The sequence below is a fragment of the Xyrauchen texanus genome, chromosome 6 (genome assembly GCF_025860055.1).
Source record: "Xyrauchen texanus isolate HMW12.3.18 chromosome 6, RBS_HiC_50CHRs, whole genome shotgun sequence".
Taxonomy (NCBI): Eukaryota; Metazoa; Chordata; class Actinopteri; order Cypriniformes; family Catostomidae; genus Xyrauchen; species Xyrauchen texanus.
The window spans coordinates 48,397,079-48,414,575 of NC_068281.1; the positions used below are offsets into that span (position 1 = coordinate 48,397,079).

Here is a 17,497-nt window from a genome sequence, read left to right on the forward strand (position 1 = left end):
TCATGAGATATCATCGTTCGTAACAACGAATATACATTGTTTATATATATATATATATATTCATATACAGACAAACAGACAGTATATAACGGTAAATTAATTAAACATATGGTAACCATGGCACAGTTATTTAAAATTATTTATCTTTATTTTCTTCTCTGTTTAAGCCATAAAGAAATGTACAATGTGAAAGTAAGCAATAAAACAAAACATGAACTTTGGCTTTAGTAAATTGGTTGTTGAGCTGTAATTCTCAAAAAAATCTCATTCAAACAAATAATTTTAAGATTCAACATTTCAATTTTAATAAGAAAATTCAATCAAATAAAATTAAGAAATCTTTAATAAAATAAAATATTTCTGCAAATGCATCAAATTATCCATGTACAATAGCTTTACTTTAACAGTTTTGAATGAAAAAGTTTATTACTTAAATTAATTGCACTCCTTATTAAGTGGCAAATAAAACGTCAATCAAAAACAATATTTTATTTATTATTGTCATTACAATGCCTCTGTAGTTGTATTTTTTTAAATGCCTGAGAAAACATTGGATTGCATATATAAATAATATATATAAATATATTATGACATAATTGAGTGGAAAATACTGCCACCATACTGCATGTCTTTCATTCTTCATTTAAATCTTTCTATCATTTGACATTGCAATTTGATAAATGTATAGTATGTTAATTTCAACATAGTCTTAAGACAACTCTTTTGTACGAGATGGCGAAATCGTATGATTTCATATGACAACTCGTACGAAAATGTAAGACTTTTATTCCCATAGAGGCGAACCAATCAACAAATAGAATTTCAAATCCATACAATACAGGCATCACATTTTAGCTCGCCTTCTATCCAACACTTTATTTTAAGAAAGGAAACATCTGTAAACAAACTGTCCCTCATTACAAATGCATTTATGCAATACTGATGTATGTCAAGAACCTGAAATATGCTTCCCTCATCTTGTTTCAAACCCTAATGTTCTCTTTCATCCGTGGTACACAAAAGTGATTTTCCTATCAAAATCATGGTTAGGTTTTAAGCTTGGGGTTAAACTTATGAAAAATCATAATAACATCATTCATTGGTTTGTTTATTTTTCTCTATGGGAGTTAAAACAAAACTGTGCGTGCCAACTTGTACTTTTTAAGCAGGTTGGTTCTTACAGACAACTGACATGACGTTAAAATAATCAGCATTATCTAAACACAAGTGCAGATTTATTAACTGCAGGTAGAAAAGTTTTAGTTGAGTAGTCTGTTTCAGAGCCTGACCGTTAAACATGCAGGATTTTTATGTAAAGTTTAGTGTTTGACTGTGACTGAAATTTTGCCATGAAAAGTCTGACTGACTTGACTGACTCCAGGGCTGGAATATGGATTCATGTAAATGATTGTATTTGGTGTAAATCTAACATTCTGTCACTTGTTATCCTTTAGGTTTTTGGAAATATTAAATTGAATGATGAAAGCCACATTAATCAACACAACAATTTCAAGACATTCTTCGGTGCATTGATGTTGCTCTTTAGGTAAGATCAGCAACATTACTGAGATAAAATACCCTTAACTAATTATATTTTGTTATGCTATTTTAAAATAGATTTTTTTTTTTTAAATCTCATCATACTATGAAACGTATGATGGCCCAGAGTGTTTAATTGAAACCTCCTGTTAAATGTTATTTAAATAGTAAATGTGCCTAGATGGCTAGAGATTAGTAAATACATTGAGCATCTTTTAAGCCATTAAAATTGTTGAATAATTGTAATGTATCTTTATAAATTTTTCAGCTACACTTGTCTTTCTAAGGCATTGTAATATTATTATAGTGCATTCAAATTTAAGCTCAATGTGAGACACTTCTCTTTTTGCATCTTGTACGCTGGTGATTTGGCAGTTATCGTTGTTATTAATGCAGGCTCATTCTTTGCAATATATATTATTTTGCCTCTTGCAGAAGTGCTACAGGGGAGTCGTGGCAGGAAATCATGCTGTCGTGCCTTGGTGGAAAGGAGTGCGAGCCGGACCCTTCAATTGTACCTCCTTTCACTTCCCCAGATCATGAAGGCGGCTGCGGCACTGACTTCGCCTATTTCTATTTTGTCTCATTTATCTTTTTCAGCTCATTTTTGGTAAGAATTTAAGAACATTTGGTTTCAAATCTTGATATTTATGTATTTATTCACCATGTGTTAAAGGGATAGGTCACCCCAAACTGATTGTTCTTTCATTATCTACTCACCGTCATGTCATTCCAACACATTTGAAGTCACTGACCATGATGCGACATATGCTGCAGTCGTACAGGACATATGGCCTGATTTTGTATTTTTTGGTCCTTTTTGGAGCTTGATAGACATGGCCTATTTGAACTGTCATATAGAAGGTGCTGTGTGGGGATTCTTCAAAAATTGTCCTTTGTGTTTCATTAAAAAAAATAACATTAAAAAGTAGGGACATGTTCCAACCAACTTTAAAAAAATCTGAAATGTCCTGACCAACATAATTTGGACACTTTTACCACACAGAAAATACTTTATATATATTACTCTTAATATTATGTTTTCATTTTCATTTTAACAACTATTACATTTCTTAGTATCATTGTTTATTCATAAATCGTTGTCCTACTTCGTCTGAAGTAGCACATAAATGGCACCTGTTACTTTCCTCATTGCTGTTCAGTCTTTTATTGAATATGGCTAATATTTTTATTGAAACAGGCTTATATTTAATATGGTGGGGCAGAGAAATAGGAAATTAAACTTGTTATATTAGGAAATAATGTTATTTTTCCTGCAGTATATTTCCAGACTGTCTATGAATGTTTTTATTTTTTTGTTTTTCTTAGATGCTGAATCTCTTTGTGGCTGTGATTATGGATAATTTTGAGTATCTGACACGGGACTCCTCCATTCTTGGTCCTCACCATCTGGACGAGTTTGTGCGCATTTGGGGGGAATATGACCGAGCAGCATGGTAAGAAGAGCAGATCATGGAACTACTAGGATTGTAGTCATAATACTGGATCCAGTAATTATTACTATCCATAACGTAGTAGGTATAGAGGCACAGACATAGCTGCTCATCAACATCCACACTCATGTTTCCTTTTCATATCACTTGATTTATTCATTTACACAAATGTGAATTAGTTTAGTTACAGTTTATTTATTAATACATTCCCCAATAGTCATAAAATCAGTACCACAATGTCCATTGTTATATTTTGTAGATGTTGTTGTAGGGTGACCAGATTCCTTCTTGTGGAAATGGGACAGCCCCCTCCCAGAAAAAATGAAATTGACGTATCCTTACCTAGGCGCAGATCAACGCGAAATAGAGGGAATATCCGCATCTGTAACTGTTGTCACCTTGTACTTTTTGCTGGCAGCAATTTTTATTAGTGTGCACATGTCTTTCAAGAGTTTATAATAAAATCCAGAGCAGTCCAGTCCAAAATTAAGATTGTTACACTTAGTCGAGATTTATCCGGTGTCCATGCTGCGTTCATTAATGAGAACTCGTGCTCCACAGATGCAGATGCCCCAGGCAGGCATAAAACGAACTTCACGACCATGGCTAAGACTCTGATGTTGATGGTCTTGCTTCCCAGCTCACGAAAATTGTCTTTCCATTTCTCAGACATGCCCGATTTGTTCAAGTTCCACTCAGTGATGCGACGAGTGACAGTGTATTTTGCAAGACTTTTCTCAGGTTTCATGAATATGAAAGTCAATTCTGTGGCTAATATGTGGTCTTGCTCTACTATCTCCAGTGCAAGGTTAAAAGTGGCTGTTTGTTTGAGTGTGAAGCCAATCCAAAGTTTAGTGCAAGGATTGCTAAAAATGTCTCTTTGAAACTTTGGGCATTTTTTTTTTTTATAAGAAAGTATGCACGAAGACCATGCGTAGTAAGTAGTAAGAGCTGGACCAAGAGAGAGAAGAAATGTTTGTTGCCATGCTGCAGTCATTTCTGATAGTCCAGCTGCTCAAAATCACAAAAGTCTTTGAGCTGCTTCACGCGCACTGTGGAGATATGGAAGTATTTTTACACCTTCACAGCAAAACTCTCTAAATCTATCGGAAGACATTCCACTGCTGTTTGCAATGTGTTATGGATGATATGTGCATTATAGCCAATCCCCAACATTTCCCTTCCTAGCTTTGACTGCAGCTTTCTCCAGATATTGCTTTTACCAGCTCTCTTAACACTGCCAAAGTTTGTGTTGGTGTTGTCGGCACAGAACGCAATTAGTTTTTGATCAAGGCTATGTTTTTCAATGGAGTTGGATGTCTCACCTGGTAGTGACGATAACGTCTATGTTACTGTTGTAACCTCCATTCCCTGATGGAGGGAACGAGACGTTGTGTCGAATGAAGCGACTCTAGGGGACTATCTTGAAGGCCTCAATTACCTCTGAACTTGAGAAAAGGCCAATGAGAATTTGGCAGACAGAATTTGCATGTCCCTCTCCCAGACATACGGGTATAAAAGGAGGGAATTGTGCATCTGTTCATTCAGGTTTTGCACTGAGCAGATAATAAGGTTCAGCCATTACTGTGGCTCGGTTCAGCGCCGGGGCGACACAAAGTCTCGGTCCCTCCATCAGGGAATGGATGTTCCAACAGTAACCTAGACATACCCCATCTGTCGCTCACTTCGATGTTGTGTCGAATGAAGCGACACTAGGGGTCCCTATTCAATCACGCCATCCGCTGAACGTGAACCGCTGAGGTGCGGGCAGGCAGTTGCGTGCCAAAGCATCAGACAGAAAACGCTTGCAGGTCCCCAACTCTCTTGATGGAAGCGAGCGCGATCAGGAGGGCCGTCTTCAAGGAGAGGGCTTTGAGCTCGACTGATTCTAGCAGCTCGAAGGGGGGTCTCTGAAGGCCTGAAAGGACCACAGAGAGATCCCATGAGGGAAACAGGCATGGCCTGGGAGGGTTCAACCTCCGGGCGCCTCTAAGGAATAATCAGATCATGCTTCCCTAGGGAACACGCCCCCCGTTTCTCGAAGGTCCTCGAGGACCTGGAAGGCTCCCAAGCATTCCTGAGGCGGACGACCCAGGGAACGAGACATTTGCTCCAGAGCCGGTAAGCAGACTACTCCGTCCACTGGTGGAGGGCCGGGAGGAGCCCAAAGAGGGTAGAGTCACATGGGGTAACCGCTTCGTGGTCGCAGTGAGTTGTGCGTGGATGCCGCGGAGAATGTAATTGAGACATTGTGTGTTATAGGGCCCAATGATGGGGATGTGACTGAGTACACCATTCCCACATACTGCAGCACACATTGTAATGTTCCCTCCACGCTGGCCTGGCAGTGGCTCAGTGACCAATAATATTACAGCCACGTCTCCTAACTTTGGTCAAGTTGAATTCTGCCTCATCAACATACACAAAAAATGCTTGGGGATTCATCAGCCTCCAGCTCCATCATGCTCTATAAGAGATATTAAAGCAATTCATGAAATAATTTACAGTAGATATTATAAATCATATAGTTGCACATATCCCACATTGTGTAACATATTCTGCAAATACAGGTTGTACTTGTCAATTCTGAAAGACAAGGAGAATACAGCACTGTGTAGTGTACAATGATGAATTCTTACTTGTACATACTAGCTCCTTCACTCTCTCACACCATTCCTCTCATAAGGTACCTTGTTCATTGCAATTGGATTTCTCTTCAGCACTCCATCAATTGTGGAGAGGCTGACGGTGTTGACATTTTGAAAGATACCATCATCTAGTATGACTGCACTTTGAATAATTTTTAGTCTAATAGCATTGTTTTCCTCGACCATATTACAAATTTCAAGTTCTTGTTGAGCAGTAAAAAACGATCTTCTGCCACCACCATGGGGCAGACTCTCAATCCTAGACAGAAAATACAGCACAGTAAAGTCAATGTATTCTACAAAAATTCTGAGACATGCATTGTCTAGGTTTACTGGAATACCAGAGTAAAGGAATATTGCAGTACAATATTTGATTACACCTGTTTTCTCTCCTGAATGTCTGGACAATTGACGACACCGTGGACTGGCCCAGATTAGGCTGCACTCTCAGACCAGCCTCTGTCATACTTAGGCCATGGTTGATGAAATGGTCTAGAATTTTTGCCCATATCTCATTTGAGATTTCTCTGTGCCTTTGCCTTTCTCTGGCTCTTCCTCGTCCTCTGTGCCCCCCCTCTCCCTCTTCCCCTCACCATACCATACTGCACTCTAATGCCCCTTCTTCTATGAGCAGGCTCTTGCCTCTGTCTGTCTCCTGCCTGCTCCATATTCCACAGCTGTGAAATTCAGTCTTACTCTTGCAGTATAAATGTGTTTTGAGAACTGATAGGTTATGAGTTTCACCTGTCAGTTAAATTGGACAGCATTTGCGTTTGGTTGCTCTAAATTGTGAGGAAATTGAATTGTTCCCCATCTAGCCTAAGTCTATCCATCTGACAACTATTACAATAATTCCACATAACTATTATGTATCTAACATATGTGTGACAGGTTATTGTGATTGTTGGTTGTTCTATTTAGCATGTAGGGATTTAAACAATGAACATGTGTATAATTGCATTTGAGAGAAATATCATTCAATTAGCAAATTAATGCCAACTATTTTGATCCGCAAAGCTTACTCAATGCATTTTGTGCCAAAGCAAATATAAATGACTATAGTCATGTGAACAAATGGCCTGATGTTCATATAGTTATTCATATCGTTTGACGAAGTTTAGTAGTCATTCGACAATTGTGCCAAAGCGATTAAAAAAAACGTCTCGGTTACTGATGTAACCTCCATTTCCTGATGGAGGGAACGAGACGTTGTGTTGATGAGTTGACACTAGGGGTCGCTTCCTGGGACCCCAGCCATCTCTGATCTTGAGAAAAGGCCAATGATCGTGGATCGTGTTACTCACTGGTAGAACATTTTTATTAAATGAGAGAAGGAAATGGAATTTTGCACCGGCCCGAACTACACAGACTTGCGGAGTGAGAGAAGTGGTCTGTGTGGGGTGACGGTGCAATATCTGCATGATGGATGTATGCTAAAAATAAAGTTAAACAAAATTTTACACGTTTTGGTAACGGTCTAAAAACATTTTCATGCCTACTGCAAGCTCCGATTAGCCACGAGAAGCACATACAGAAACTGCAGTGAGCTGCACGTGTACTGCAAACAAATTAATCACATCGCAGCATTTGATAATCGAGTCACATACATTTTTTTATTTTATTTCAATGAATCGTTCAGCCCTACAAAGGTAATGGTGCATGAATTCTGATTAACTTATCAATGGCTAGCATATTTACACTTTGTCTTTGATTATGAAAAGTGTGTGTCTCTAACAAGATAAACAATGCAAGTTGACATGGCACCAGCTCAATTACGGAGAGATGTGACTCTGAGTGGCAGCAGTAATGATGCATGTCATCAGTCCTTGTTTGGTGATACCAACTCGTAAAAAGCAGGGTGGACTTCAGTTTTTGTTTGATTATGACAGATGTCATTGCAAGCCTTGCTGGTATCTCATACTCATTCAGTTATTTTCAACATTGATTAAAAATATATAAACAGTGACAGACGTGTGATTGGCAGGGATATGTACCCCCATCTCCCCTAATTCTACTCCAGTGGGCGTGTCTAAACCTGACAGAAGTTCCAGAATGCTATATCACGAAGAAATAGAAACCTATTGTTATGCGATACCGTGTTCTAAAATATTGACTTGGGAGGTGAATAGTTTTATTATTAGAAATCTGTTTTGGAAGTAGGAAAAATAGGCAAGCGTAAGGATCTGAGCGTAAGAATTTTGTTGAGTTTAATGTGTTCCATTGTGACATTATTTGGAACTGACACACACACACATGCAAATGTCTCTCCTGAACACATTGCTCATGAACATTAAACATTTGCATTCCATACTTATAGTGTTTTAATTAGGGAATAATTAGTAACTTGTTCAGATTTCAGAGTGGATTTGTGGTATTAATTATGTTTATATATATAAATATATATATATATATTTATTTTTTCCTCCAGTGGCCGTATTCACTACACTGCCATGTACGAGATGCTAACACACATGTCTCCACCTCTTGGCCTGGGAAAGAAATGTCCTGCCAAAGTTGCCTACAAGGTAGACGTTTTGTCTTTAGCTAAATGTTTTGTATACTGGTTGGATGCTAATAGTTGGAGTTACAATGCTGTGCTTGTATTGGCAGAGATTGGTGCTGATGAACATGCCAGTGGATGAAGACATGACTGTTCAATTCACCTCCACACTCATGTCTCTGATCCGCACCGCACTGGAAGTCAAAATTGCTAGAGGTTAGTAATATCAATCAGTGTGCTTTTAACTGAAGGGGTAATTCACCCAAAAATTTAATTCCGTCATTATTAAAGATGCACTCACTATCTTTTTTTTTGTGTGATCTTGGACTTACAGTGACACCTAGTGGTGTGGATGCAGCATAATTCAAAATCAATAGTTTTTAGTTACAGATGCCATTGTAGAAATTCACAATTCACAATCAACCATGATTAATTTAGTCCAAGAGTAAAAGTGTCCAATAACAAGACAGTTACTGAGATTAAGAGAGTCATATTCAGCTGGCTATGTGATTCTAAAACGGCAGCCCCATGAGGTCGCCCATACCCCATGAAGAATAATAGAGCTTTTTAAGGCTATTGACTTTTAGTCAGATATCAGTTGACAGTAGTTGAAGATTGGCATTTTCAACATCAAGTTCATTAGCAGATTGTAAGAAACGTTTCATATTTGGTTTACGATCTTTAGTAATGCAGCTGTAATCGCTTCAGTAATGCTTTCTTTTCCCTTTTTAGTCCTGTAGTGATCGAATCAAATTTAAACCTTTGCTACACCTAAAGAGATCCTAAATAGAGATGCAAAACTCAGTCTACTTCTCTTTATTTTCATGATGATGTGTCCTGCCAGGGGGAGAGGACCGGATCCAGTTGGACATGGAATTGCAAAAGGAGATAAGTATTATTTGGCCACACCTCTCTCAGAAGACACTGGATCTGCTGGTACCTATCAATAAAGGTGATGCTCAGCTGCCATGGCACATCTGCACATGTGATATGTTCGGATGTTATTTTTACAATTAGTCTCAAAGCATGCAAGTTTATGATGCTAAATTATTTCATTTGCCATCATAACTCTAAATATTAAATTTTTAAGCGTATGCAAAATCAGAAATGTTCAGCCTATATTATAACCTAATCTTCTGCCCTCAGCCTGAGTTTTCATGTAGTGCCTTGGCAGAGCTACTCTGTGGAAAAGACAGAAAGATAGAAAGCATTGCTAGTCACCAGTTTATATTGTGTTTTGGGTGCTGGTCTCCCAGCAAGGGATGCTGGTGTGCTGGTGACCCTAACCAGGATTTTATACTAGGTTAACCACCTTCATAAGTATGTGTCATGATTCACTATGCTCAAAAAGTAAGATACAATATGTTTATTTGATGGATGTATGGATGGATGGATTAACCCATATTACCCTTGCACAAAATAAGGTATGATATGGTAAACAGCATTTAGCATTGTTAATTTAGTATCAATATTCCACTACCCATACAATTAAATCCTCAACATACACTGAGCAACATTAAAACCACTGACAGGTGAAGTGAATAACATTTATTATCTCGATACAATAGCACCTGTCAAGGGGTGGGAAATATTAGGCAAATATAACAGTCAGTTCTTGAATTTAATGTTTTGGAAGTAGGAAAAATAGGCAAGCGTAAGGATCTGAGCGATTTTGACAAGGGCCAAATTGTGATGGCTAGATGACTGGGTCAGAGCATCTCCAAAACGGCAGGTCTTGTGGGGTGTTTCCAGTATGCAGTGGTTAAGTACTTACCAAAAGTGGTCCAAGGAGGGACAACTGGCGAAGGCTAGCCCATCTGGTCCGATACCACAGAAGAGCTACTGAAGCACAAATTCTGAAAAACGTAATGCTGGCCATGACAGATAGGTGTCAGAACACACGGTGCATCACAGCTTGCTGCGTATGGGGCTGCATAGTAGCAGACCGATCATAGTGCCTGTGCAGACCGCTGACCACTGCCGAAAGAGCATGCAATGGGCACTTGAGCATTAGAACTGGACCATGGAGAAATGGAAGTAGGTGGCTTGGTCTGATGAATGTGGATGGCTGGATGCGTGTGCATCGTTTACCTGGGGAAGAGATGGCAGCAGGATGTACTATGGGAAGAAGGTAGGAGGGAGTGTGATGCTCTGGGCAATGTTCTGCTGGGAAACCTTGGGTCCTTGCATTCATGTGGATGTTAATTTTGAAATGTACCACCTACCTAAACATTGTTGCAGACCAGGTACACCACTTCATGGCAACGGTATTCCCTTATGGAAGTGGCATCTTTCAGCAGGATAATGCGCCCTGCCACACAGCAAAAATTGTTCAGGAATGGTACATGAGAAAGAGTTCAAGGTCTTGACTTGGCCTCCAAATTCCCCAGATCTCAATCTGATTTACCATCCATGGGATATGCTGGTCCAACAAGTCAGATCCATGGAGGCCCCACCTCGCAATTTGCAGGATTTAAAGGATCTGCTGCTAACGTCTTTGTGCCAGATACCACAGGACACCTTCAGAGGTCTTGTGGAGTCCATATGGAAATGGTGCCGTGGCCCACTTTGGCATATCACGCCCCTTTTTGCAGCTGCCACCTTGGGAAAAGACCAGGTTCTCCTGATGTCCAGTCCACCTCTGGTTGAGAATGTTGCTATACCTCTACAACAATGACACCTTTCCTGTTTAAAATAGTTTTACGAGAACTGTACGAAGAGTTTGCAGTTGAAGTAATGCTCTCTATGACTTTATAGTTTGCGTAACTTAAATATGTTTGTGTGTCTTCAGACACAGACATGACCGTTGGAAAGATCTATGCCTCTATGATGATCATGGATTACTTCAAGCAGAGCAAAGCCAAGAAGTTGAGGCAGCAGGTGGAGGCACAGGTATAATGACATGACTGCATTATTAATACAATTGCAGTTTTCGCATTTAGACAAATTGGTATACATGCTATTGGCATACCATGTTGTATTTGTTGATTTATTTTTACAGAGAAGTTCTACACTGCCCCTGATAGCACACAGTGCTGGATCAGCCCTGTATGTATTGTTCACTTCACTATACTGTTCATCAATAGAGCTCTGTATGCTTTGTTGTTTACAATTGGTTGCTTATTAGGAGTAGTGTATATTAGTGGTTCTCAAGTGGTTTGGCATTTGACACAAACTGTTCATGTTGTCACTGATTTATTTGACTAGCTTCTATCAAGTGACCCAAGTATAAGTTTATGTAATATATGTGTTAAAGATGCATTGTGTATTGTGCATTGTAGGACAAGTGGAGGGTTTGTGGCTTTGAGCCCCATATCTCCACAGGAATTGTTACTACAGCCCATGAGTCAGCGCGCTGACAGCAGTGAAGACTATGACGTCTCTCAGGTACCAATCAAATCGATTTTTGCTTCTATGATTTATGGGTTGGACAACACATCGGTATATCCTCAGTGCAGTAAACAAAAACAGTAGTTGTTGAGCAGGGCTGGACTGGGAAGAGAAATCTGCCCGGGATTTTACATAGCAACTGGCCCACAAGTTGAGCGGGCCAGTTGCAATGTAAATGCCATCTAGCATACAAATCATATTTTGTAAACTACAGAAAGATAAAATGAAGGCTGAAAAACTGAGATGTTGTGTTGACTGTGTCTGATCTGACACACAGGTTGATGAATCTGGGTTGAACGGATTGTGGGGAGAAGATCGTCCACCTGAACATGCCTTCAGAGTTAGACACAAGAGCTACAAAGCTGCAGGTCTGTTACTGTCCATCTCCTATAGATAGTAGTGACTGTTGAATATTTCAATGGTACCAGAGTACAAATAAGGCTAACCAAATTAACAATATGTAAAGAGCTGCAGAGTTTAAACCTTATATTACAAAAAGATAAAGCCTCGCAAATGAGCGCCACCCTGTGGTAATGATGTAGAAATATAGACATGAATGTATGGCCCCTATTTTAATGAGGTTATATGATGCGTCATATGTGTAAAGTCAGTGTGCATGTCCATGAAGTTTTTATTTTTTTTTTCTTTATCTTCAGCGTTTGCAGGTTGGCAAAATAGTGCTCACAAAATGTGAATGGATTTGGTCAAGTGTATTTAAATTTATAGGTTCTTCTCCGGTTATTGCACTGTATGTGCCCTATGGACCTGTTTCATGAGATGTCACAGTTTGGCTGCACCACCATGTTTGTGACCAAAAATTCAATTTGCTGCACTTGTGGGATGCGACAAAAGCCTTCTTGAGGAGTTAAAAGCAGCTCCTACATTTATACAGATGGGATCGCCACAGACGTTTTGTAAAATTGTGACCAAATCAGACCAGAAAACAACACAAAAACATTTTTAACTTCTGAAAGAGAGATTTATACAGTGATGTACTCACCGGTCATACATCAGACTCGCAGGCTTACTGAGATTAATTGTGGATAAAAAATATAAAATGTGTGAATGGAAGCTCAATTTGGCAATATTTGTGCTGTCTTTGGACCTGTACGAACTTTTCCTGGGACTTGGCATGGATCAAATGTTTTTCTTGATATTGTTTCACGGGTGTTTTTTCATTCATCGCCATTGTTTCATCCCACGGATGGTAAATTATATATTCCATTCTCTGCCAAGCAACATTAATATAAATGAAGACAGTCCATGCACAAGTATTTGGTAGATTTCTGTAAATGGGCTGTATGCAATGCATTAGAAGAATAGAAATATGGGCTACATTGGATATGGGATACATTAAATGATAAAGAATGTAAGTATAATTAATCACATTCATCCACTGACAAATAAATCATGGCTAGTATTAAAAGTGATCGATAGCTCTTTCTGCTGGGGGAAACACCAAAATGCAAATGCAGGGACTAAGTTTAGACTTTGTCAAATGTCAAGTAGGAATATACCACATCCAACTTTGAATGGAACACTGCATAAGCCTCAAGTAGCCACACACTCTAAATCAACTCTTACCTTAGGCAGTTTTCTTCTAATTTCCTACTTGTCTGTGTGCTTTCTTGGGTAAATAATCCAATGTTATGTCTCAGATGTCCAGAACAACCCTTACGAAATATCTAGAGTTCTGGCAAACTAACCACAAACTTGCCACTAATTTGATGCAAATTTGACACTCGTTATTTTCACATGCAAATGAGCTTGTGATTTGCTGCAAATGTTTGCCAGAAGTTTGCAGCTCTTTACCAGTAGTGGTGAACCTGCAGCAAATCTTTGGCAATAATGGACAATTTGCCTTAAGTTTGCTGCAAAACTCATTTGAAAATAATAATCAGTGGCATGAACTCTGATATGCCAAGGCGATGGCATCCACAATCCAGTGGGCCATCTTCTGTTTGGAGACAGCCTTCCCCTTCTGCTGTCCCCCAAAACAGTTCCTCAGAGGAAGAGGAGCGTGAGCTCCGAGAACCAAGTCTGGGTGGGCCAGTACGGTGCCACCAACACAACCTGTTCTTTGTCCTCCCTGATCTTGCTCAAAGTCAGCTGGGGCCAGCTGTTTGCCAGTGTATCTGTGCCAAGATGGGTCTCAGTCAGAGAGTACGAGAGTGGGCAGTGGGAGGACTCCCGGGAAGGGAACAGGTCTACCTGTGCTTCGCCGAATCGACTCCAAATCAGCTGAACCATCTGGGGGTGGAGTCTCCACTCTCCCTTGAGCGCCACTTGCACGTCCGCTGTGCGGTTGAGATCGCCTGTGATGTGAGTGACCTGCAACAACTTCAGTCACTGCTGACTCCAAAGGAGGAGACTGCAGGTGAGTTGCGACATACGACATGAACGTAAACCACCTTGGCTTGCCCTGGATCAATGGCCAAAGCCTCCGCAGGGTCAGCAATACTGCCAGCAACTCGAGGCAGTTGATATGCCAACACAGTCAGGGTCCTGTCCAGGAACCTGAGGCTGCGTGCCTGTTACAAATGGCACCCCATCCTACCTTGGAGGCGTCTGTCGTGACGACGACACACTTGGACACTTGCTCTAAGGGGACCCATGCCTGAAGAAATTCAAGGTCCGTCCAAGGGCTGAATGCTTGGTGACAGATCTGAGTCATAGCCACGTGAAACGTACCGTGTCGTAAGCGTACCTTTTTTAGAGGAATACTCTTTCAGATATACTTTCTTAGTGTGTCTGTCGAAGTGCCCAGGGGTGTTCTCTGCACTTAAAGCTTAAAATGCTCTTTATGCTTTGAGGTGAATGGAAACGCAGTGGAGTACATAGACACCGCTCGGCTTCGAAGAACAAATCTGAATGAGTGGTTGCAAACTGGCTTCCTTTATACCTGTATGCAAATTCCACTCGCCAACATTCATTCGCCTTTTCTCAAATATCAGAGGTGTTTGGGGCTCCCAATTGCGACCCCTAGTGGCACTACATCGACACAACGTTGAGTGAGTGACAGATAGGGAACTAATGTAAGTACTTTTGATGATGTAATCTGTACAGCAAGTTAATTACAGATTTAGTGAAGTAATTAGACATTTCTTGAGGATTACTTTTTGAGTAACTTACCCAAAATTATAAACAGTCACTTGGCTTACCTGAATGTACTTCTCAATTTACAGTGTCCCATTCAGACCAGACGCAGAACATGGAAAAGGTGCGGGGACGACCCAAAGAACAACGGCTCCTCCTGTCCCCGGACAACACCAAATCCAAATCACGCTCCAGTTCTCCCAGTGAAGAGAGGATACGTGTGGTCACCAGACAGGTAAACAAACTGGTCAAATCATCTGTTTCTCATGAAGACGATCATTGGATTATAGTTGTAAAACACTGTAAATGTGACTTTTCCTCAGGGCAACAGCTCTGAAAGCCCTGTTCCCTCAACCTCAGAGTCCAGCACCCCGAGCGGTAAGCGTCGCATGTCCCAAATGTCCACCTGCTCTCGGCCACACATCTCATACTCGCCCTTGGTGTGCCACAAGCTGCCTTCATCGCAAGTGGATGATGATGATGATGATGTGCAGCAGATGATAGGCTGCTGTAGTGCTGCTTTATGGGACAACGATGCAGAAGAGCAGGGAAGCAGGCTGAGGCAGCAGGAGAGCACACACTTTGAAGTGGACGAATATCTTTCATCAGCCCGACGTTACCCATCAGAGTCTTTCCTTGCCCTACAGGAGGAAGAGCACAGCCCAGATTCTTCTGCTCCCATGGAAACTCTCACGTTTGAGGCTGCGGTGGCCACAAGCCTTGGTCGCGCCAACACCGTCAGTGCGTCGATGCGTACAAGGTCGCGGATGGGCTGGCAGGTGCCCAACGGACACTTCCGCAAGCGACTGGCTCAGAGCATATCTGTCGCCGGTGGTGAAGCACTCAGTGATCCAGAAGATGACAAATACTAGAGTAGGTTGTACAAAAGAGACACAAATTGACAAACATTGTTGGAGGACATTGAGGTGGATGCTGAATGAACAATATTTAAGAGGAGTTTCATAGATACATGAGTCAATGGTGTGTTCAATGAAATGAGGGTATAAGACTTTTCACATTTACATTCTCATATATCTCATTAGATTTCTTATCAGTGAGTTTCAACTCATACAGTACATTTAAACATCAGGCCCTATTTAGGTGTTTAATAGCTTTTTTCTGGTTTTAGTTATTTTTTGGCCAAGACCCCCTTAGAAACAAAAAAACTCAAAAAATAAAATAAGGCATTTCCATCCGTAGAACTGACGCTCACTGGATGTTTTTTTTGTTTGTTTGATTGTTTTTGGCACCATTCGTAGTAAATTCTAGAGACTGTTTTGTGTGAAAATCCCAGGAGTTACAGAAATACTCAAACCAGCCCATCTGGCACCAACAAACATGCCACTGTCAAAATCACTGAAATCACATTGTTCTCCTTCTGGTGGTTGATGTGAACATTAACAGAAGTTCCTGGCCCGTATCTGAATCATTGTATTGGCTGATTAGATAATCATTTGAATAAGGTGTACAGGTGTACCTAATAAAGAGCTCAGTGAGTCTACTTGTAAAACATCCAAAAATAGAATAAATAATAAGCTATACTTCTGCAGGAGCAATGTTAATATAGCTCAACCAAAAATATATATTTTTTGCCATAATTTACTCACCCTCAAATCAGGTCATTTTTTCATCCGTAAAGCGCAATAATGAAGGATTGAGAGGATCGTGATTGTGCTGTTAATCTCCAAAAGCACCATAAAAGTCATTCACATCACTCATGCACTTTTTTAATTTTCTGAAGCCTTGAAAAAGTGTTGTATGGGGTAGAGAGTCAATTTTAAGTGTTAATTCCTGTCTTCGCCCATTAAAATCTGGCGTGCGCACAAATTCGACTTTGTTTACATAAGGATGGCACAGTGAACACCCCTGACGCCACATAAGTATAAACGCCTCGAGTTGTCAAGAGGTGCACACACAGGACACGCTACAGTGCCAAGCGAAAGTATAAACGAGGCTTAAAGACAAAAATGCGGAGGAAAAGAAATAAGAAATTGAGCCCATTGGTTATTGCATGTATTGTCACAAATGTTTTAAATTGTTTGAAAGGGATTGTTGGGGGGGTTCACATTTTGAGAACCAGTGTCTTGAAATGCTTCACATTTGATTTTTGTTTTTCTCTCTCAGTTGTATGTTTAAGGTCTTGTCATGCAACACAAAAAGCAAGTTGTATTTATTTATGCTTTACCCCAATTCCACTTATTTCTGAATCTCTTTGTTACATTATTATAATTTTTCTAATAATATTCACTACATCAGAGCACGGTTTTACATTTCTGAACTGAATAGACCATATAGGTACTCAATACATTTCTTAATGTTTTGCAAATTGAGAAATAACTAAATCATTTAAATAAACATAAATTCCCTGAAAAGTCTTACATATGATCTTGCAGTTTTATCACACAAGGTTGAGAAGAATTAACTTGACTTTCAAAGATCCGTTTATACAAACAATTGCACTAAATACAATTTGTCAAATCAAATTTCCATGTGATTCCATGATATAATAATTGTTCGTACAGAAAAGATTGGTCTTTACCGCTGAGGCTTCAGTTATGGTAAATGTTTAATTTAAGTTAGTTTAGCTGAATTTCTTGTGTGTGTGAAGGGGTTTACAGACATAACTCTATTATATGAGCAAAGAGTTGACTTGTTGAGAATGGGTGAAGTTGTCACAGTCAAATTTGATGTCACATCAATTCAGGAACTGTTTTTAAATGTGTTTTAAAAGATTTCTTCTCTAAAAACATGTAATATTTGACTTTACTTTCAGGCTTCTTGGAATTTGGATTTTTGATATAAGTTACTGAATTTGAGTGAATAAGCATCCTGATAACTTTATGTATAAACCAATAAAATATACACTTTTT

General features: G+C 39.7%; 1 protein-coding gene across 1 annotated transcript in view; it reads left to right on the forward strand.

The window, feature by feature from the left end:
* The window catches only part of cacna1eb (calcium channel, voltage-dependent, R type, alpha 1E subunit b), a 122,947-nt gene extending 105,450 nt beyond the window's left edge, over positions 1-17,497 (forward strand). Inside the window, 12 exon segments of the mRNA XM_052127881.1 lie at positions 1,455-1,546; positions 1,975-2,149; positions 2,869-2,996; positions 8,070-8,166; positions 8,252-8,357; positions 8,986-9,093; positions 10,933-11,033; positions 11,143-11,189; positions 11,423-11,528; positions 11,809-11,899; positions 14,717-14,862; positions 14,951-17,497. Of these exon segments, the coding sequence (XP_051983841.1) occupies positions 1,455-1,546; positions 1,975-2,149; positions 2,869-2,996; positions 8,070-8,166; positions 8,252-8,357; positions 8,986-9,093; positions 10,933-11,033; positions 11,143-11,189; positions 11,423-11,528; positions 11,809-11,899; positions 14,717-14,862; positions 14,951-15,499 (1,746 nt within the window). The 3' untranslated portion in view covers positions 15,500-17,497.